This window comes from Ornithodoros turicata, chromosome 2, assembly GCF_037126465.1.
Source record: "Ornithodoros turicata isolate Travis chromosome 2, ASM3712646v1, whole genome shotgun sequence".
Classification (NCBI taxonomy): Eukaryota; Metazoa; Arthropoda; class Arachnida; order Ixodida; family Argasidae; genus Ornithodoros; species Ornithodoros turicata.
In genome coordinates, this window is record NC_088202.1 from 143,703,145 (window position 1) to 143,726,153 (window position 23,009).

General features: G+C 46.1%; 1 protein-coding gene across 1 annotated transcript in view; it reads left to right on the plus strand.

The window, feature by feature from the left end:
* Positions 1-401: 401 nt before the first annotated feature.
* LOC135384201 (hemicentin-2-like) overlaps positions 402-23,009 on the plus strand; it is a 332,595-nt gene continuing 309,987 nt past the window's right edge. Inside the window, exon 1 of the mRNA XM_064613418.1 lies at positions 402-511. Within this exon, the coding sequence (XP_064469488.1) occupies positions 418-511 (94 nt within the window). The 5' untranslated portion in view covers positions 402-417. The remainder of the gene's footprint in view (positions 512-23,009) is intronic.

The following is a 23,009-nucleotide window of genomic DNA, read 5'->3' on the forward strand; positions in this document are numbered from 1 at the left end:
CTCCTCCCTTGTGTACAGAACCACACCTTTTTATCGATCCGTATTCAACGACACTGATACAGAAACAACAATATCTACCCCGCAAGTCCGGTGGCAATCACACCACCCAAACTCTCGCATGCTCCGTATCTACGCTGATTTCCATCCCCTTGCGGCCACTAGAAACCCGTGTTGAAACACCCCCCCGACGGAAGAACAACATCTACCTGCGTGTGTATCGACAACTTTCGTTATCGCCTTCCCGTGACACGACGACAACAACAAGCGTCCGTTGCGGCAATCAGCTGCGTCGATAGCGGCGGCGCTCGGGACGCGCGCGCGAAGCCCCGCGCACGCGGTTTTTCTTCGCGCCGGCGCGCACGCATTCGCTGGCGGGCCAGTTCCGGCTGCAGCCGTTTGTGCTAGTGGACGACAAGCATGGCGCTCTCGGGGCCCTGCTTGATCATCGCTTGTGTTCTGATTCCGCTCCGAGCGGCATTTCCTTTTGGATACCCCGACGACAGCGTGCTGGGTGAGTCCACCCTTTTGTACTTCAGACGTGCGGGAATCTTAAGTGCGTGTCGCTGGCGCCGGTATGTAAAGTTGCGCGTTGTTGCGGGGGAATCGTGGGGCTGTATTAACTTCTACGACGAATTCTGAATACTACGGACGTATTTGCAAAGTGCAAGGGTTTGTTATAGTGCACCCTGTAAGATGCAGGCGTCGCATGACTGCGCTATATTCTGCGTTGATTGCGGTTAAGCAATGTGCGCGTGCAGATTATCTCGGATTTAATGTTGAGTCGGTGAGAAACGAATTTCCTGTAACGTAAGGCTTCGGTGTTCGACCTTGCTCGCGCGTACCTACAGTGAAACCTTTCGTTGTTGTCAACATTATTGCGTTGCTTGTGTCGCGCACTTCTAGACACCTCAGTCATGTTACTATACTATACCCATTTTACATCTGCACTATCCATTACCGTCGGGGGAGAGCGCATGTCGACGTTCCAACTGTACGACGGGTTCATATATTTTCTGACGGGATATCGTCAATGTAATCGCTGTAATATAAAAGTTATAACGTAGCCTGTTAGTCATTTTCTTGTGTGTTCATAGCGGGTGGTGCAATTTTTTGCCAATATATTGCGCTTTGCGTCCGAGGCGCACAACTAAACCAAGCCAAGTCAATCCAGTCGAGGTGCCAACCCATATCATCCACAAGAAGCAATTATTGGATGCATGGTCTCCGCTCATCTCAGTGTGGACGCCATCTTGCCATTTGACTGGTTGAACCAAGATTGCGGGATTGAGTTGGAGACAGCTACCGTTCACATGTGGATGGCAGTTGGCGTTGCCGTGCAACACCACGTATAACGGCAGTCTGGTTGAACTGCCATTGACCCAACAAAGTTTGAAAGCTCCCATGTAACCGTTGCGCGAGCTTCGTCTTTCGTCTGAACAGAGTAACACTTTCCACGCATCTGTGAGAGCTCTCACGGCATTATATGATTTTCTACTTCCGCGCTGCAGATCGCCTTGCCTTTGCGTTTCGGCTTTTCCAAGCGGGATGAGTTGTGACATAATCCACTCCTTTGAGCGACTGATATGTGTTTCATTCATTTCTTCCCCCTTCGGCGTTGTACTTTAAAGAACTGTAGGTGCTACAATACATTCGTTCAGAATGTATTTCTGCTGCATTTTGTTTTTCGGTGTTGTTGGTTGAGATGACGTTTAGCGTTTTCACATTTGAAAGATCTTTCGTCGTGTCTGTGTAGTCGATGTCGATAACTGCAATCCGATATTTTCCTTTTTTCTTTTTTTGATTTGATGTCGGAATATTTGATCGATATACAGAAGGTGGAAAAGTCATTTTGTTGCCGGTGAAACACGTCACATTAGCATGCCCTCTTACTGTTTCTTTTTTTCTTCTTCTTTCGGGTGTCTAAAGGCACAATCGTTGTTGTGTTTGATTTTTGAAGTGTCCGTAACTGCTAAACCCCAGTTCGATTGGTTGCGTAACGAGTGAAGCAAATAACTGGAAACAGGAAACAGCCTTCTGTTCTTCGTCTATCGAATACCATTGCACAAACAACACGCGTTGTTGTTACGATTATACTCTTATGTCTCTGTTTGCGTATCATGACAAAACTTAAGAAAACCACGCTACTTGTCTAACACTATCTTAAGTTATCTCCCCAAATCCTGTGGGGGAACGTGCGAAAAGGATGCCTCGGATTAGCGGCTAGATGCATCAGGAAGATAGGCTGATATACGTGAGTTGAGAGGAGGAAGGAAAAGGCCAGTATAGTGACAGTATGAAGAGTGGGAGGGCGATGGGATGTGAGGTCCCCGACTGTGGGATTTGAATAGTCTTGGCATAACTGTGTTCGCAAAAAAAAAGAAAAAAAAAGACAGACTAGAGTAGGCATGAACAGGACAACACTCAACTAGCGAAATTATTATAAGGAGAGACCCGCTTTAGTATCTCCTTTAAACAAGTTATTCAAGCTACTAATCGCCCGCCGTATATCGTCTGATAAGTCACCGCGGCGCATTGCTGGCACAACAACAACAACAACATAGATGAATGGATGATGATGATGTGGGATGTTTCCCTGCGTTGAGTGCAGGACCCTACCCCATTCCAAAGAGGTTCATATGAGAGGATGACGAGGGAAAGAAATCCCTACAGTTCGTGAAGGAGGCCGGTGGCCCTCAGAAAGAAAAAAAAAAGCGCCAAGTGCACGGCACTGATGTCCACTGATGTCCGGCATTGCTGGCAACAAGATATGCTAACTACGAAAGCAAGAAGGCAGCTGAAAAAAAAAAAAGATTCAGGTTGCCGGTTGCCCAACGAGTAGATATGAAGAGTCGTCACACTTGAGCAGCCCTACTAGCATGAACCGCTATTCCGCTCGCATGATCAAAAGACGACAAGCATCCACAGCCGCGCCATAATTTGTCCTGAAGGCGTATCTCCAGGAGGGCTCCTTTCAACCACGTGTTCAGCCATCCTCCCAGTTTTCCGAAGAGGGCGCTTGACGAAACGTCATGGTGTCCTAGATGCGGAAATCCAACCCGCACATCGCTGATGGTCTGATGATCTCATCAACGTACCAAGCCGTCGTTCCTCGAGTGTAATGCTAGATCACCTAACCGGTAATCGGATATATGCGGGTTCCAATACCGCCACCTGCACAAGCTTACCTTTCGTCAACTGCTATCGTTGGCAATCGTTGCAATTTGGGTGTCGGTGAGGCTTAACTTCTATGTATATCCTAAATGTCGAATAAATCTTCGCAATTTACGTTATCTCCTGCTCCACATGAGCAGTATCGTGTGACCCATTTTTCACCATTCTATCGGTATTGCATGCCACTTCATCCTGGGCTTTAGCTTGGAAATGAGCCCATAGTACCTCACGTGAAGGTTTTAATGTTTTTAGATTGTATCAAGATCTTACAGAGTATATATATGTCTTTTAGTCGTCATTGGTATTTTACTCTTTACCAGACACCTCTAGAGATACGTTTTACACATATGCCTACATTTTAATGTTTTCCTGATTTTAAACGAATCACTCATTACATAATTCATGATTTTTTTTCATCAGTGACTTGGCGCTCTTTGGCCCAAGTAGTCCTTGCGCCAAGAAACCTCAACCTACATACATACGTAATCTTCCTGTATCCTGTATGTAGTGATCTTCCTGTACACCAACCTTGTACACCAACTATACTCCGCCATATCACATTGCTGGCTTAGCCCCGAATAATTACCCAGCAAACATGTCCGTATAATGAAAGATAGAAGTCACTGAAAAGATTTGCCTGCTGCAGGACTCGAACCCACATCTTCTGGATTATCGGTCCAGGGCTCTACCAATTGAGCCCAGCTAACACGCCTTCTCAGCGACTTCCAGGGTATATAGTTATGTAGCGTTCGTTGGAACTCTTTGGAGCTCTTTGCAGGACGATAACCACAGGGATTGTGTGCAAGTTACCCTTATCGAAGGATCCGTAATCCTACTTCGGTCAGAGAGCATGTACAATCGTTTTGGTCTTCCTTTGTCCGTTTCTTTGTAATGGGCGAGAGTAACTTCCTGTCACGGATGGCTGTGGTGTGCTTTAGGGTTGCCCGATATCTCACCCGCTTCTTGTTCTTTTTTTTTTCTTTTTTTTCTTTTTTCGAATTGTCCTAGCTGACACAGACATTGACGGCTTCCCTCCGCCGACGAGGAATAATTCTGTCGCGCTTTCTGCTTCCGCAAACGACATTACTTTATATACCTCCGGAATAATTCTTCTATCCGTCATGTCTCGGAAGCGTTTCTTCCCCTCCTTCGGGCGCCCAGCTGAGTGTGACATAGGGCATGAACCTATAGACTCCTTCTCTTAATCATCTCTGTAGGACTCTGAAGCGCTTCTCTCCCGTATTCTTGGCTCGATAATTAACAACCTCAGGAGCGCACGCTGCAAACTGTTCAGCACATATTCCACGAATGTCGAAGACCCTCATTATCTTTGTCGAAGTCCTCAACGTTGCCCCTTGACCTTGTGTTGTTGCCTACAGGCAATAGCACATTCCGTTGCGTTCAAAGCGGGCGACTTTCCCTTTCCCTTTCCTGGGGAACGAGACAGCGATTCCCTCAAACAGCTCCAATAGTCAAACTACCTCATCACATCGTCATGTTGTTGTTGTTGTTGTTGCTGTCTCAAGCAACAGCTTCTGCTGTTTCCTACAAGATTTATGTTTTCCCAATTAAGGTTCCTCACAGAGAGTGAACTGTGGTAGAGACAGCTCTGCGTTCGTTGTCCTGCGGCTTTCGGTAAAACCGTTTCAGTTCATTTCATAACATGGAAGGAAACGTCAGGAAGAATCTAGAAATGCTTACAACATATGCAGCGTTAGTGGTGATTCGCCCGCATACTCTCTGGGTAGCAAATTATTTAATGTGACTTCGATATCAGTTCGTTTGATATACACGAGAAAGTGATAAGAGTCAAGAACGAAAACTCCTAACGAGGGGCCTTCGCCGTGTGCTACTGCAGGTGATCAGATTCCGTACACTCATAATTGTAACAATGCACGTCCACGTACATATACCCATAACAAGCTATTCGTGAGGAAATGCATAAATGATTGTGATTGGTTAATTTAAGTTATAATATTGTTCCTTTCAAACATTGCATGTCAGGCGATGTGATAGAAAAAGAAAAAAAGAGGGATTTAAGCCACGAGAAAGTCACACTGGTAATATTGCACGTGCTGAAGAGGGGGGGGGGGTATATTTATTAGAACAAAGGGGGAAAAAAGGAGGAAATGCCAGCTAAACGGGAAGTCGGCTTGCTATTCCGCAGAAAAAAGAAAGAAAAAGAACTGAAAAGAATATAAATCAATAACAAGAAAGAAAATAATTAGGAAATAGAGGATGGAAATAACAAACGGTGAAGAAAGGATGCGATAGATTAAATGCAAAGATGAGTCCAAAATAGATGACTAACAAACGGCTAACGGTTAACTAGCGGCTAAAGAGGGGAGAGGGGTATGTGTTTATTAAGAAAAAAAAGGAAAGAAAGGAAAGGTTAGCCAGGCAAAGAGCCGGCTTGCTATTCTAAAGTTAAAAGTAAAGCTATTTTATTGCTATTCCGGCTTGCTAAAGAGGGGCTATGTAAGGAACAAGAGGAAGGCCCTGCACGAGTAAGGCTTGCTGTTCCCTTAAAAATAAACAAGTGTTATTTTTAGTCCGTCCAACTCCAATTCCAAACAAGTGGACTGAGGCGCAATCATAATTGGCACTGTTTCCTCACTGAGTATGCCCTGTGTTGTCAATGCGCCATTAAACTCCCAATCATCATCATCATCATTTCCTCACTGTTCGCTGTTGGTGGAGTAAGCTCTGCTTCCCTGAGCAACCTGACTCTGCAGTCACATCACTGTGCTGAGTTGTATTAGAGCTCGAAAGTGTTCCTAAGTGTTCAAACTAGCGTATCTTTCTATCCACAATTTTTGGATAATGTCACCAGTGACATTATAACGAAGCATGTGGCAGAACAAAGCATAAAACGCGAAATATTTTTTTCAGCTTTCACGCGTTTATGGGTTCAAGGGTAACGCACTGTGGATGTTGTCGGTGTTGAATTGTAAAAATGATCAAGGTTCCTCTGTTTCCACGGGAAGTTGCATCAAGTGAGATCAATTGATTGACGTCATCCGAGGGATACGTCATCCGCAAATTCGAATCTACTGTAAAATCACGGCCAGTCCTCCACCTTTTAATGGAGCACGAGAGGCACCTCGACATTTTCATTTGTTTCCGCGTAATACGAACATACTACCTTCAGAAAATGTCCCTAAAAAAAAAAAAAAAGGAAAAACATTCTTTGGGAAGCGGGTATTTCCCGACAATATTAATTTTTATTTGTTTCCGCAACAGGAACATATTACTATGACCTTAGTTGTCCGTGCGCCATAAAAACCTGAATCATCATCATCATCATCATCGAACATACTACCATCAAAAAATGTCCAAAAAACAAAAACAAACATTCTTTCGGAAGCGGGTATTTCATCACAAAATTAATTTAGAAGAATGCGCCCAGTGGCGGCACTCTCTGCGAGCTCCTTCCGACGCGCTCTGACGTCATCTCAATGGAGCATCCTTATTGGCACGGAAGGAAGCGAGGCAAAATGGCAACGCCACCGGGATACAGAAGGCATGTTTAATGCATCTTCTCACTCCTTCGCACGTAGACATATAAAGTCCGCCAAGGGGGAGGGGGGGGGAGGTAATGTATTAGTCCACCAATCGCAGGAGCCAGTCAAGATGTCAGCCAATCGCCGAAGACGGTTTCGAAACGCAGGCTTTCTGTGTCTACCAGTGGCTGCCCATGCGCTTGACGGAGGCTCGTTTCCATGTGGGTACGGCCGCTGAAAGCAACGCCGTGATTGGCGGACTTTTAATTGTTACGTCATGTCGCTCGAGCGACCAGACTTTGTCTCTAGGTGGTGTCTAAAGCGCTCGACTATTCTGTTTCAGAGGCCGTTTCAGAGCCTGTTTCACGCCAAATAGAAAGCAGGAGGATAAGGCTTCACCGAATGTCGACTGGCATGATTTGTCAGCCGCGGGGAATCAGCTTTTCTGAGCCGTGAGATTAAAACCGCAACAGGATTGCGCGCTGCATTCGTGCAATTTTTTTTGCGAATACATGTATCAGGGCTTGTAATCCTAATTCCCACTCCTCCTTAACGTCGTTTTCTTTTTTTCGAATCATTCCGTGTTCGTTTAGATAATGCTGTCCAATCGATATTATTCTAAGCCGCAGTCGTATAATTGCTCGATGCTTTCGCTTGCATCAACGTCGAATAATTTAGGAATGAGTCTCGGTCTCAAAGCTATGGGGAAAATATTTTTTAAAAAATATATGACAGCAAAATATCCGTCAATTTTAGAAGAAGTAGGTTCACCGCGGCGTATCTACTGGTAATGTACTCTTCATGGAGATCTGCCCCGCAACGGTAGCGTGAAAGTCTTTCCGCTCGGAGCGTTGCGACGTCTCAGCAGTTTTTTTTTTACCATCCGTATTAGCGCCGCGAAGCAGCTATGGCTATGAGCGGCGCACAGACGTTGACAAATGCGACAAAGAGAGATGACAGTAGCAAGGATTGGTATAGGCAGGAGGTTAGTGTGCCTCCTGGGCCTACTTCAGTGGGAACTATGCCGACATGTGTCTGGGAAGTCTGCCGGAAGAACGCAGGGAAACCGTCAGACAGCACAGCTGATGCCAGGATTCGAACCCATGTCACCTCCCACTCATCTGCGTGGAAAACCTGGTAAAACACCTTCAAACATGGTTCCGCTGAGCGCTTTAATGGTGCAAGCTTGTCTTTGTTTCGGTCTGGCTTTTCTTAACACTTCCGAAGGTGCAGCCTTTTAGTGAACACTCCTCGCTGTCGTCGCGCCATGAAACTCCTAATTATCATCATCTTGTAGTGAACAAACGCAATGTGTAACTGCACTTCGTACGTGGTATAGGATTTTTGGAACATTGAACACACGATGAATCCCGAGAGCGTGAGACGCCGTGAGAGCGTGAGATGGGTTCTTGAAATCAAAGTTTTACCGTAGGATTATCATTTTTAGTTTTAGTTAGGAGTTCTACCATAGGAGCGTCGGAGCCCCAGAGAAATTGGAGGTCGTCGCTGCGCATGCTCACAGCGCAATCCCCGTTATTGCGCTTTGTGAGCGAACACGATTTTTTGAGAACGGCTTGGGTACCCAAACTTGCCCCAAGTGGACAACCTTGTTCGTGCGCAAGATTTTGCAACAGAGCTAGAACTATAAGAGAGAAAAAAAAGTGGTGGTGGTGATGGTGAAAGGGCTTGCCGTTGTGGGCCTCACGTATGTAGGCAACGTCACGACTGACGCCCTGGGGAAATGTGCGTCCTGGGCCGACTTCTAGGGGGAAAAAAAGTGGACCACACTCCGTGACGCGGGATACACCGCATGTAACGCTACGCCGTGCCCGAAGATCATAACATGGGCCAGTAAAACCTCAATCCGATCCAATCCAATCCGAAGATAACTTTCCAGTGGGAAATGAGACTTCGCAGCTGCTGCTTCACACCACGCTGGTGCTCCATCACAGCGATCTGATTATATGACGCTCCAAGGTCACACGAGGTCTCCGCTCAACAAGTGTTTTTTTAGGGCGTTTTTGAAAATAAATTGGCCCTGTGTCATTTCATTGCTCTTTTAACGAAGGATATTGTAACAATAATACAAATAACCCCGAAGCTTCACAGAAACCGGTTAATACAGGTACAAGCTTAGCCTGTGCATCTGACTACACTGCATGAGGCAAATGACAACGCTTCTATGCTGTACGAAAGCTTGTACCCGTAATAAGTCATATGGAGCTTCACTCGGTTCACTATTAACGCTACTACTATGACCTTAGTTGTCTGTGTGCAAAAAAAAAAACTGAATCATCATCATCATCAACTATTACAGCTACAACTAAGCACAAGCAATGTAAAAACACTGCAGTGTTTGTGAACTGGTGTGCACAGTCTATGTGGACTACGACCTACTAGATTATAGCGACCGTGTCATACGGGCCCCTTCCCGGCGCCGCATTTGGAGGCTAGCGGTGGCGCTGCTCATCGGCCGCGTTATTGCTTGCTTAATTTGTACAGTACTCTGTACTTCAGCTTACCTTAGTATTTTTGTACAAGCGGTGAATGTCCCACGAGAGGTACGTCCTTCTAAAGTTGATTATCATCATCATTGTACGCGTTTTCATAGGAACTGTTGCTGTCGTCTGCTACGATAACCGTGCGTCCGCTTCTGCGCGTTCGAAATTCAGATTTCCATCGTCCAATCGTGATGCAGATCTCGCGGGCCAGTGCGTGTATGCCAAAGGGAGTCTGGCCATTAGGAGGAGCCTAAAAAAGAGGCTCGACCTGTCAATCAAATTGAGCGTTTTTCATTGGCTGCTGTTTTCTATGCGGGCCGCCATGACACCAAAATTTTCCCGAAAATGGCGGCGTAGCTTGGAACGGCAAAGCGAGGATTTCGTGACAATTTTTTTTTTCACAAATTACATCAATTTTATTCCGTAAGTGTACATTCTGTTGCAATTATATTGCAAATCACCTTTAAATTACGCTCCAGTGTCAATGTTTGCCTGAAAATAACATGTTTCGTCGTCCTTGTTAGGCCTAGTAACGACAGCACTGACAGGCAAACAGCAAGCAAAACGCAACGGATTGCCAAAAATTTGCATTTTATGACATACTTTTATTCATGTACGCACCTTTGCCCATTCTCGATTCAATCATGTTATGTTTTATACTTAAAATACGTATAATACCGGCAGTCTGTTCCAACTAGCGGTTCTACCGGCCAATCAGTTCTGCTAGCATGCACTTCTGCTTCTGCTACTTCTGCTATTCTGCGTCTTCCCGACATGCCCCTCACCATCCCGATGGCGCCGTTGAAAGTGGACGCAAAATTCATTATGTTGCTTGGTCGTCAAGGAATATCCTATTCAATCCAATCCAATCCAATCCAGTTTCCCGAAAATGTCGGCACCCAGTGAATACAGATAATTTATAGCTTGGATAGCCTGGGATTAATAGCGAACTGTATTTTACCTCGTGATTGGCCAGAGAGCTCAAAAAGTGGGTGGAGCTCCAGGTATAGGCAGGTCCCATTAATGGCCAGACTCCCTTTGGCATACACGGCACTGTCGCGGGCCGATAGGTAGCGCCCCTAGCGGATCGTGCGGACGGGCTCCTCATTGGATTTGCCGATTATGACGTGGTCGTCATAATCGGCAAATCCAATCGGATTTCCGGCAGAGTTTCCAGGTGAATGTCGGCGGATATTTCCTCCTGAAGTCGGCCCAGGACGCACAGTACGGGCCCTGTTGCCCACTCCTAACCTGCTGTCCTCTCTCCATCTGTCCACGTCTGTACGCCGCTCATAGCCACAGTTGCTTCGCGGCACTAACACGCACGGATTGCAAAAAGAATTAAAAAGCTCAGTTTCCTTTTTGCGTACCCCAAAGTTATACAATGAGTAGAACCGCGCGAATATAAAAATATAATAATAATTTCAAAGCGAGAGAGAGAATGAGTGAGAGAATGAGTGAGAGAATGAGTGAGAGAATGAGTGAGAGAATGAGTGAGAGAATGAGTGAGAGAATGAGTGAGAGAGTGAGTGAGAGAGTGAGTGAGAGAGCGACAGTGTGAGTGAATTTTGACAGTGTGAGTGACAGTGTGACTGAATTTTGACAGTGTGAGTGAATTTTGACAGTGTGAGTAACAGTGTGAGTGAATTTTGACAGTGTGAATGAATTTTGACAGTGTGAATGAATTTTGACAGTGTGAATGAATTTTGACAGTGTGAGTGAATTTTGACAGTGTGAGTGACAGTGTGAGTGTGAGAGTGACAAACCTTTCTTTCGTCAGTCAGTGTTGTGTGTGGTCTTTTTAGCTCCCAGGCACTGGGAGATTTTAGCGATTTAAAAATACTTCGAAGTTCACCAAAGCAAGTTAAATGTGCGAAAAAATGAGCCTGGACAGTACACAGAGCTGGAATGTGTAAATTATTTTGCAACTCCAATTAAAATATCAGAATGGAATTAAGATTTGGTTGCGAGTGGCGAGGGCTCCGATCTCGTACCGTGACATAGGGGCCGGGGGGATATGTTTATTTATTTATTTATTTATTCATTTATTTATTCATTTATTTATTCATTTATTTATTTATTTCCACAAAGTGGAGGAGGCTGGGCAAAAAGCCATCAATGTAGCTTGGCAAGGCCCCGACTCCAAAGCAGTACAGAAGCAACCTTCACAATCAATCAGAGGTATACACATAGGAGGAAACAAAGATATTTACAAATGTTTGCATAACGCAAATTGTACACTTGAACACAACTTTATACAAAGAGTGCCGACTTGCACCACGCTCAATTCCCGTTTCATAAAAACAGCTTTTTTAGTTCTTCATTTGTAGGTATGGTAGCATTTGTATCAAAAACCAAACTCGTTTAATATTCGGGGTAGTAACACACTCAAGCTTTGCTCACCACGTGACGTCCGCACCCCAGGGTAATTCCACATAGCGTCTCTCCTGGTGGGATAACGCTTGTTATCCAAAATGAGGTTGAACAGGGATAAAAATTCAAGGTTTTTATTCCTAAGGGATGACCTTATGCTTATACCTATATGATCCTTATAAGCATCTATATTTAAGGAAGTCGGTTGCTCTTATTACTTGGTATTATTGAAAAAAAAAAAAAAAGAAAGGGAGGAAAGGTTATTCAGGCGTAGGCCGACTTGCTTCAAGAAAAAAGAAAAGAAAGCAAGAAAAGAAAACACACACATAGCAACCCTGACATAGCAAGCGTTATTCTTGCATTTAAAGTTCGCGCGCTCCAAAGTTTTGATAGGCTTCCGCAATACCTCGTGGCGAATCACGGAGTGACGCATTTAACGCGCATAAGGGGGATAACGTTGATAAACGATAACGTTGATAAACGATAACGTTGATAAACGATAAAGTTGATAACGATAAAGTTGAAGACCGGGCACTATACTGTACTGCATATTGAAGCCGCGCAGAGCTGAGCCGCCTGCGAGCAAGTCACACAGGTCTCAACGTGAGTTCATTGTTCTCTTGGAGCGAAGCACCGACAATTTCACATCGAGGAAACGTAACAATGTAGCGTAATCATTCCGCAACCATCCGCACCAGCAACTGTGTGTGTTGGCTTTCTCGAGCGCTGTTTAAAATTATACAGCTCTTGTTTTTGCATTCACGAACTTTATCTTCAACGGTATCGGGTTGCATGTTGCGCAACGGTTACCCAGCTACCGCCTAATGTGTTCGTTAATGAACTCTGCATTCATTAGGAAAGTGCAGTCATGAAGAACGAGAAACAAACAAAAAAAAAAGTCAATCGATCCCTCGCAGCGAGTAGTCTCACAGAGCGATTTTGAATGAGTCACGCGGAGCTGCAATTGCTAACGGCGGTCGCGCCATGGTCAGGATCATATCTGGAGCTGCGTCACTATGCATCCGATTGATGTTGGGTGCGTTTTTTTTTTTTTTTTTTATTCTACCCGGGTAACCCCCGGGTTACGCACCACGTGACCCGAGTGAGATGCCACGTGACCTGTGGGTAGGTACCCCCGTTTAGAAATTTTCGCCCATTACGAGTTACGCCCGTCTCAGGGTGCGTTTTTTTATTGTACCCGGGTAACTCGGGGGTAACCCTTACTGGGCGAAAAATCGAGGGTGCCGGAAGTGACGTCATAACCTACCGGCGAAAATTCAACTCTCGTCGCTCGAAGGTTACTCTGGGTACCTACTCTCACTGACCCAGCTCAGCAGGTGGGTAGCAGAGGGTTATGACGTCACACGACGTCAAGTGAGAGTCCCGCATCTTTTAACTTTTCGATTCCGAGCATATTTCGGTGGCTTTAGCACGGCTGTTGTTTCGTTGGATGCATGCCTTTTTTCTTCCTTCTTTATCATCTTCCCCTTCGTCAAATGCGTCAAGCAGCACAAGTGCCGCAACTTCTACAATCATATCCTCGTCAAAAACGTCGTCTGCCTCTGCCGCCATGTTCGCTGAGACGGGCGTAACTCGTAATGGGCAAAAATTTCTAAACGGGGGTACCGACCCACAGGTCACGTGACATCTCACACGAGTCACGTGGTGCGTAACCCGGGGGTTACCCGGGTAGAATAAAAAAACGCACCCTCAGCGAACATGGTGGCAGAGGCAGGCGACGTTTTTGACGAGGACATGATTGTAGAAGTTGCGGCACTTGTGCTGCTTGACGCATTTGACGAAGGGGAAGATGATGACGAAGGAGAAGATGATGACGAAGGAAGAAAAAGGCATGCATCCAACGAAACAACAGCCGTGCTAAAGCCACTGAAATATGCTCGGAATCCGGAAGTTAAAAGACGCGGGACTCTCACTTGGCGTCGTGTGACGTCATAACCTTCTGCTACCCACCTGCTGAGCTGGGTAAGTGAGAGTAAGTACCCAGAGTAACCCTCGAGCGACGAGAGTTGAATTTTTTCGCCGGTAGGTTATGACGTCACTTCCGTCACCCTCGATTTTTCGCCCAGTAAGGGTTACCCCAGAGTTAGCCGGGTGGAATAAAAAAAAAACGCACCCGTTGTCAACAATGAGGTTTTCAATCGTACCTCTTTCGGACTTCGTATTGTGGATTGATAAATGCTGAAATCGGCCTCAGCGGATCAAGGTGGATACCGTATGTCCTTCGCTGATCTCAGGTTCACGGGTTCAACGCAGGCGGAAGACGCGCCGACAGCTACGTCCTCCGCGGGTGGTGGTTGTGGTGGTGATGGCGATAGGGCTTGCCGTTGTCGGCCTCACGTATGCGGGCAACGTCACGACTGACGCCCTGGGGGAATGTGCGTCCTGGGCCGACTTCTAAGGGAACTGTGCCGACATATGTCTTAAAGCGTCTGAGGAAAACCCAGGAAAAACCCCAGACAGCACAGCCGGCACCGGGATTCGAACCCGGGTACCTCCGCGGGTGCAGTTAAGAGCGGGATGCCGTGCGCTGCGAATCCGCGGCATGTTAACGAACTCTCGGGCGGCCGAAATTAACCCGTGCACAGTGCTGCGTCGCCTGTGATCGTAGTTGGCTCCCGACGTCAAACCGCATATTATTAAAATATCAGTAGATAATGCTGGTGTTATGCGGGGTGTTTGTGTTTAATTCTTCAGAAATTTTTGTACCGTTTAATTGGAGGATCTTGGGTAAAAGCGAAATGGCACAATGGGAGGGAATCCTACACTGTAAACTGAAAAACACCCTTATGGGTGTAAATCGCTTGTCCTATGTTTGACTCCTCTTTTTACACCGTATGGTCTGGAACACTTTTTTAGAGGGTGTATCCCGTGTAAAACGCCCTTTGAAAGGGTGCTTTTCCTTGAAAATGCCGTCTTTTGCACCCTTTATACACCTTTTTGGGAGGGTGTTTAACGATCTTACACCCTTCTAAAAGGGTGTTTAAAGGGTGCAAAAGAGGGCATTTTCAAAGAAAAGCGCCCTTTCCAGGGGTGATTTACACGGAATACACCCTCTAAAAAGGGTGTTCCAGACCATGTACGGTGTAAAAAGAGGTGTCAGTTATAGGACAAGCTATTTACACCCATAAGGGTGTTTTCCAGTTTACAGTGTACGTTTTTAGCATTACAGTTTACATTAGGCTACATTTAGACTCTCATCCACGTGCGTATGGTGCCCGCGCTCTTCTGATCTACAAATTTGAGCGTCAACGCCCTTCAATATTAAACCAATCGATGCTTCCTAGTTACGTATCTCCCCATCGGACACTCATGACGAGAAAGGCCTCTCTGCTGTGCACTCCAAGGCTGGCATCGCGAATGACTGAGCGCATAAGCAAGGAATAGTTCAAATCTTGTTTGTTGAATCGAACAAACACTTTTTTTTTCTTTTATTTACATACCTATCTCGTCTTTCCCCTTTTATGCGACATGCCGTCGATATGTCAGGCAGATAGCTCTGCATCGACCTTCCGCTTCTCTACTTTACTCTAATGTACTCCGCAAGTAGCTTTATTGCTAAGCTGTGAACTTCTTTCGGATTACGTGTTGTGTAACTTTTCCTCTGCGACTTTTAGGAGCCTTTCCTTTGCGTCTTGAGCTATCACTTCTTCTTGGCCCGTGTGTCTGTTTTTAGTAACCTCCGCCATTTTTTTTCTTCGTGTTTAGTTCTCTACAGAGGACGTGAATTTGGAGTAGCGGAAGGGAACGTCTCTACAATTTTCCTTTATATATCTTATCTAATCTATGATGTCCGTGCAGTTGCAGAATTTCTCCAAGCTGCACAACGTATTTCCCAATGCATACGAAAGGAGATGGGGGCACTCGACAAAAGGTAGAAAGTAAAAGTCAAACAAGAAAAATCGAAACTAAAATTACACAAAAAGAAACGACGAGGTTTTGACGAAAACGACAGTGAACGTCACGCGTGCACACACAAATAAAAGAATGATATAATCATAATTGCAGCAATCCTTTTTTTTTTACTTCCGGATCATAACATCACGTATTTTCAAAAAAAAAAGAAAGAAAAAAGAAAAAAAAAAAGAATCATTTTCGTGCTCCATACGGGCTGCACTCTGGCACAATCGCTAGTGACCAACACATAATAAATGCGCTGACCGCACGGCGTCCACAAAGAACACGGTCAATTTCTGCTTTCGTTTCCCCTTTTTATCCTCCTCTCTCTTTGTATATATCCCTATTCTACATTGCGCTGGGAATTCCACACCCCTATATTAGAATTCCCTCTCTCTCTCTCTCTCTCTCCACCCGTTGCGTGCTCACTGGGTGGCGTGCTTGCAGCATTTCGTGCCTCGCCTGGGTTTGGTTCTCCCGGCGCAGTTGAACCAGACCACGAAAATGCAATTGCCCACAGGCCGATTTTTCTACATCGCGCGCGCCATTGACGGTATGCGCAATTCTTGCTAACATTTATTACAGTCGATGCCGGCATTCGTGCACTATTTCTATATCGCTCCCTCGTCATCGAACGCGCCGAGCAACTGTTTTCGCAAGACTGGTTTTAGGTTGATTGTGAAAAATGAGGCTGCGTGTGCGTGTGTATGTGTGTGTGTGTGTGGGATGTCGTGGTTAAGGAATGCTGCTGTTAGCGCCGTTAGAAGTGATTTTATGAAGTTAGCCGAACGTCAGCACGTAATAATAGACCGTGTTATTGTGCTGAGCATCGTTTGTAGTGCGTTTTCGCGTCGTAATGATTTACTGGTCGAATGATATTTGCACCTTTATTCTGCACAGGCTGCACCTGCCGCTCGCTATAGGCTAGGCTTCTTCAGCGTGAATGTGCGGCTAATTCCATTTCTGTCCTTTGTCTTGAAATCGTAGAACGTGAAGAAAAACAATGTGCAAGTTTCCGGCGATGCAGAATCAAAAATAACAAAGACGGTTAAGAGCATCAGCTGTTTACTATATACATTAAAAACAAGACTTTCGTGCAGTAGGCTGCACTTCTTCAGGTTTGAGGACCTGTTACAAGTGGTGAAGCATATATCAAAAACCAGTCACATGGTACAAGACAAAAGGGTAAGGGTGAAGAGAAATACAAACGCGATACAAATATCAACAAAAAAAAATGAAAATGAAAAACAAAACGCAATCAGTAGTAGGTGGCTCGACAAGGTCAGACAGACATACAGACGAGTCGGAGTTGATGCTCTTAACCGTCTTTGTTATTTTTTATTCTTTGTCTTGAAAGGAAGAGTTGATGTTGGATTACGGAAGCTCTACTTTCAGAGCGATGAGAGATGAGGGGAGTGGCATTGGTTCTGAGAATTTACTGCGACTTTATTTCAATTTCAATTTATTTCCTTGCGGTTGGGAGAGCAGCAAAAAGCCAATGAGGCTTGACACCAGCTCCTCCCCCAAGTTCCACTCTTTACAGCAACAATACAGGAACGATCACAACGTACAGGAAAAAAGAAAAAAGACCGATATTGTAACAATAGCCAAAAGAGAGTAAGAAAAAAGAAGAAAGATAATACAAACAAATCAACTAACAGTTCACAGTTGACTCAATTAACAGTTAAGTACACAACATAAAGCGACAGAGCTTTCCTTTTGACATCAACAATGGGTCTGGCGACGTCCCAACGTACTGATTAAAAATAAATGGTGACGTGTACGTCAATGACTGCTTGCCATAGTTTGTTCGATGCAATGGGACACATCAAATCCTATGTCGAAAAGAATACATAGATGTCAACGTATAGGTAACTGACATAATTCTAGAAATGTCGTCTTATTTTCACGAACGCTTATTGAATAAGTTAGGGGAAGCTTACAGCTGTAAAATTTCGGTATCGGAATAATATTGAACGGAACTTCATCTGTGCTTGAAAATACTTGAGTTCAGACAGAAAAACAGGTAGTTTTCAAGCGGCAATCCTGTTGTTGACTTCAGATATAGTTATACTTCGCTCGTTGAGAGCTGACTCATCCGTCGAGCAATAAACAACGCCGCATCGTAACTGAAAAATTTTAATTCGTGTACATCCGTCCACTTAACTGCTTCATAGTTTGACGCCATTTCAGTTCAACGATGTGTTACTTATCTCCCTCATTCAATGGCCGTTTTCTCTAACGGTCTTTGACACAGACATACATGGGCTGCTTAACATTTCCTAGGAAAAAAAAAATTACCGACGTCTGGATTCGAGCGTAGAGGCTCCTGAGGGATGCTAGCACTTATACTATATCAGCATCCCTGACCAGGAATCAGGAAGGTCCAGGTTCGAATTCTGGCATCGGCACCTTTTCCTCGGTTTATTTCAATTTCGGTGCTCACAGTGAGCCGTGCCGATGTGATGGTGCATCAACGGCTTCTACCTCTGTTCTTGCCACAGGGTCAGAAACGCTAACATTCTGCTGGGTTGTTGAGCACTGTACATATAGCACTTTGTTGCGTGTTTTTTTTTATAAATGCCCCTATTTATCCGAAGGTGATCCTCGTCCTCAAGAAAGGATAAGCAAGGATAAGCACAGCAAAAGAAGCCCAGTGTCGCCACCCGGCGACGTCCGGCGCGTTATCGAACGCCGAGCGGCAGAACGCAGCATGGTGTCACGCGAAAGAAACATGTTAAGTCATCACTTCGGCTCGCGTGCATTGCGTTGCGCCAGGTGGTGCCAAACAGCCATATTAAAACGAAAATGGAATACATAGAGATAGCTTCTTCCTTCGTTCCCGAATTTATTTTCCTTCCTTCTTTTTTTATTTAAACCGATACTGCGACGACCCGATATTAGTTGCTAGAACATAACCGATACGGAAGGCGCTATGGCCGTGTCAGCGACGAATTTATCGATAACGTTGCTCTTTTGTTGTTTTGTTCCTTCTTCTGCTACTGCGCACACTTGGTTTTTAATCTCAAATAATCGAAGAATACAAGTAAGGTTTTCAGTGTTTACTATAGTCAGGAAGCACGTACTGTCCTCGCCACTATCAACCAGTCTCCCGTTTCCCATCAGCGCGAAAGTTGCGAGCAACCAGAAAAGCAATACTGGACTCTTCCAGGGGCCCAGATCTTCAACTTGTCGTTGTCCCGTAACGCGTGTTATATGCACCCCTTCACCCGTGGTGGTGGTGGTGATGATGATGGTGATGATGAAAGAGCTCGCCGTTGTCGGCCTCGAAAGAGGTGTGCAACGTCACGACTGACGCCCTGGGGATATGTGCGTCCTGGGCCGACTTCTAAGGGAACGGGCACTTCGCCCGTAATTTCCACAGGAGCTGTCCCGTGAGGACCAATTACAACGTTTAATTGAAAATTGCGGCCTATACCAAAACGGTTTCCACGTGCCGTCGCGATAAGGATAACGTTATTTATGTGAGAGTTCAATATCGGGGTCCAGGACTCGCTACGTGCTGGTATGATTGGTTAATTGTTTTGTTGCTTAATAATTCGTGCCTTTATGTCTCGAGACAACAATGATCATGAGCGACGCCACCGCCCAAGCAGCACAATGCACTGAAAGTCGAGTGCAATATAGGGGTGGACGGTATGTGTCTTATCAATGTTCTGTAGTTGCACGAGCCTGTTCAAGACCTTCCACCTACCCGTCCACCACCCCTATTGCACTCGACTTTCAGTACATTGTGCTCCTTGGGAGTGGTCGGCCTGTGGACGATATTGATTGTCACGTTCACGTGTATGCATCATGCACGTCATGCGTATCTGTGATGGACCGGTGTGATGAAGGATACGAGAAGCGCGGACGAAACGCACACAAGAAACGCAAGACTGAGAGGTACTTTCTCTTGATAGCGGTTGGCCCTGTGACTGTTGTTGTGGTGGTGGTGGTGGTGGTGGTGGTGGTAGTGCTTCTGAACGGGCGCGCCGTTGTCGTTCCTCACAGAGGTAGACCACGTCACGACTAAAGCTCTGGGGGAATGTGGGTCCAGGGCTGACTTCTAAGGGAGGTGCGCCGACATATGTCTCACCACGTCTGTGGAAAACCCAGGAAAACCCCCAGACAGCACAGCCTGCACCTGGATTGAGGTAGTATAGAACGTGCTCCACTGGTGGTGACCCAGTAGCCAGATAGATCCCTGGGGCTGCACACTCGAACGCCTCCTGCACCCCAATATCTCTTCTTCCTTCTACCGGGACCACCGCAGTTACCGACAATGTTCTCCGCATCATGTTGCACAAGACACACGCCATTTTAATCGCCTTTGGTGTGCGCATCAAGTAGCACCATGTTGTGGATCACTTCACCCCACGCAAGCGGACCAACTAGCATCTGCTGGTCACGTCAGCAGTAGCCCCAGTTTGTCAACCCGTGGAGACAGCGACATACAATTTGTTCTTATAATGAGATAGTACAGTGCTGGACAAAGGTGTACGGAACACGCTCCGGAACACGTTCTTCTTCAGAGTGACTCGTCAGCAGCGAATGGTACCGTGCGGACTTGAAAACGGGTGACTGTGGGTACTGTTGCGACCGGCTAATACACGTGGCCTTGTCTTTGTATTCGGCGTCAACTGTGCACGAAAGAAGGCCAAGCGACCCGTTCCTAACTTTGGCCGTCAGAGGTCCAAGGGCGTCTCACAAAACCCCGAGTACGAACAATTAGTCTAATCCCCTCGGTGGTGGGACAAAACCAGGCCACAGCCGTTGAGCCTCCTCTTGTTTCCCTGGTCAAGACGAAACCCTCTGGGCCAAGAATACTTCTTTGTCGCGCCAGGACGTCGCCAAGCTCTCCGGACAATGGACACCAATCGTAGAAGCACGTGATGTCTGGAAGGCCACGTCCCCCAAATTTTGTATAAAACCAAAGGCCCCGGAAGGCCTCCTTGTCTGTTCTCCTCGAGACTTCGTCATGCAATAAACCTGTGTTGTTTCGTTAGACTGACCCCTGCCTGGCTACCTTCCGCTACGCTACCACAAGGATCCACAAATGCAACAGCACCTATAGGCATGTATCTGTAAGCCCGTACAGTCACATTAGCTGCTATCGTGTCACTCTGAGGAAGGAATGCGCAGGCGTGTGTTCCGTAAAGTTTCGTCCAGCGCTGTACAAACACAGCACCCTGGAATCAGGGAAATTCTGCAAAATTATCGACTAGATCTCCCGTTGAAAGAACTTTCCCGGAATGCGCAACCCCTGCCCTTTAGACTGCGAGCGTTTCACTATATTTCAATTGTACTAAATAAGCCCTCTGGATAACGCAAATTGCAGCATCCCGATTCATTGTCGTACGTGGGCTGAGGTGTGGGAAAAATACTTTGTGCACTGCATGAGTTGTACGCTGCATGATGCCCTACATCCCCAAAGACTATGACTGCGAATTCATTTGCTAACGGGACTTCTCATTAATCTTAGCAGTCACCGGTCTATAACTTAGGTTTCGACCATCACAATGTCATCGTCTCCCACCACATTATCTCATCTCATCCTGGCTACAGTCGTGGCCCTTCTCACATGGGTGAGGCGGATAAGGGCAAGCCTGTATCGTCACTTCCACCACGACCACCCCCTGCGCATCATGCACATATCAGGTGCACAGCCAATCGTGCGGGCATCAAGTAGCATCATGCATCTGTGACGACTATCAGGAATGAAATGGCCATCAAGTTGCAAAATCGATGTCGTGCTCATGAAGTCGGAAAACGTCGGATCACGAGCACTGTGCTGCACCTGCGTGTCCATTAACGTCAGCCGAAAACTGCCAAAATCCTGCAATTTTTTTTCAAGTAGAAACTCCAATGTCTCCGCTCTGAAAATCTAGAAGCAGACTTGTTAATTACACTCAGCGTATCACGAGCCGTACATGAGATCTTCTATGTACATTCACATAAGCGCTCAGCAAAGGCTATGACCTTAGTTGTCTGTGCGCCATAAAAACCGGAATCATCATCATCATCATCATCATCAGCTCAGCAAAGGAAACATCCACAGACGCGTTTCTCCTGAGCTTGAATCTTCAAAAGATTCCGTGTCCCACTATCATTCAAAGAGAACAGAAAGCGTTTTACTTCCGTCAGCACCATACGCAGACACCGTGTTTACCTTCCTCGGCTGTGGTCCCCGGTCTGTCGAATGCCATTATTTCTGACTCTTCTAACGTTCGCACCAGCTCCGGTGGCGCAGCGGTAACGCGTGCGCATGGAGACTGGGAGGTCCGCGGTTCGAATCCGCGGGCCGGCTGTGCCGTCTGGGGTTTTTCCTGGGTTTCCCTCAGATATGGAATAGGCGTATGCCGGCACAGTTCCCCTGAAGTCGGCCCATGGACGCAGCTATCCTCCCCCCGAGCGGATTCCGCTCGGTCTTCCACTTCACCCTTTCCTCTCCTCCTCTCCACCACCTTTCCCTTCCCGAGAAACATGCCGCCTAATCAGGCAGGCAGACCTCTCGGGTTCCTCCCAACGACACTCCTCCTCCTCCTCCTCCTCCTCCTCTAACGTTCGCATTGTATATGGCGTTATCCAGAGCACGGGACATGGCGTTGGCGCTGTTTCTTCTTTTTTTTTTTTTTAAAGTGTGCATAAAATATGTATTTTTTAGGTGACGGTATTCGCTACAAGATATTTAATGCCTTCGGTGTATTGATATCGCTCCTGTATTCTCGTTCAAATAATGCGGGAATCGAATGTGTCCTGCAAAAGGAAATGATACGGAATTACATGCCGTTCTGTTTTGCGCGTGTTGGGATGTATTATGGCGATGCGTTTAATATGTATTCAGTATTGTGTCATGGTTCTTTATGCTGTGTTTGCACCTGCGAAGCTTCTAAGGCAGTCTTTTTCCAAACTGTGTATCGCGACCCTCAAGGGGGTCGTCGTGACAGATTCAGCGTAGGGTCACGAATCAGCTCAGAAACTATAAAAAGGAGATATCCATAAACAATACTCTGCCCACTATTCTGCGTACCAAAAAAAAAAAGTAGTTCTGATAGTTCGCGGGGTAGGAAAGTTTGGGAACCACTGAACTAAGCGCCAGTACAGACAGGTGCACTCTAAGAAAAAAAGGAGTAATTTTACTCCTTTTGGGGAGTAATTGTATTGCCACAAAAAATAGTCCCTTTCGGGAGTAAATGCACGGGAGTAAATGAATGTCACAGAGTGAAGACCGCATTTCACGCGCTGTTGTAAGAGTCCCAGGTACATAATTGGCGCGCATGCATGAAAATACTTTGAAGCAAACCGTCAGCCGTGATATATCGAGTGATATAAAATCTTGCGCCATACTATAGGGCACAATTTGCGAAGAAAGATGCGCTAACTGTTTCTTACTCTGTGTGGTTGGAAAATTGCTACGTCTGAGTTATACAGCCTTATGTCGTTCAAATTGACCAAGGGCACATATTTACGTAGACTGTTGCATTCAGGAGACCATTCGCGAAGTTTAGTGAGAATTTGCAGTCCCGGGGAGTAAATGTCGGGA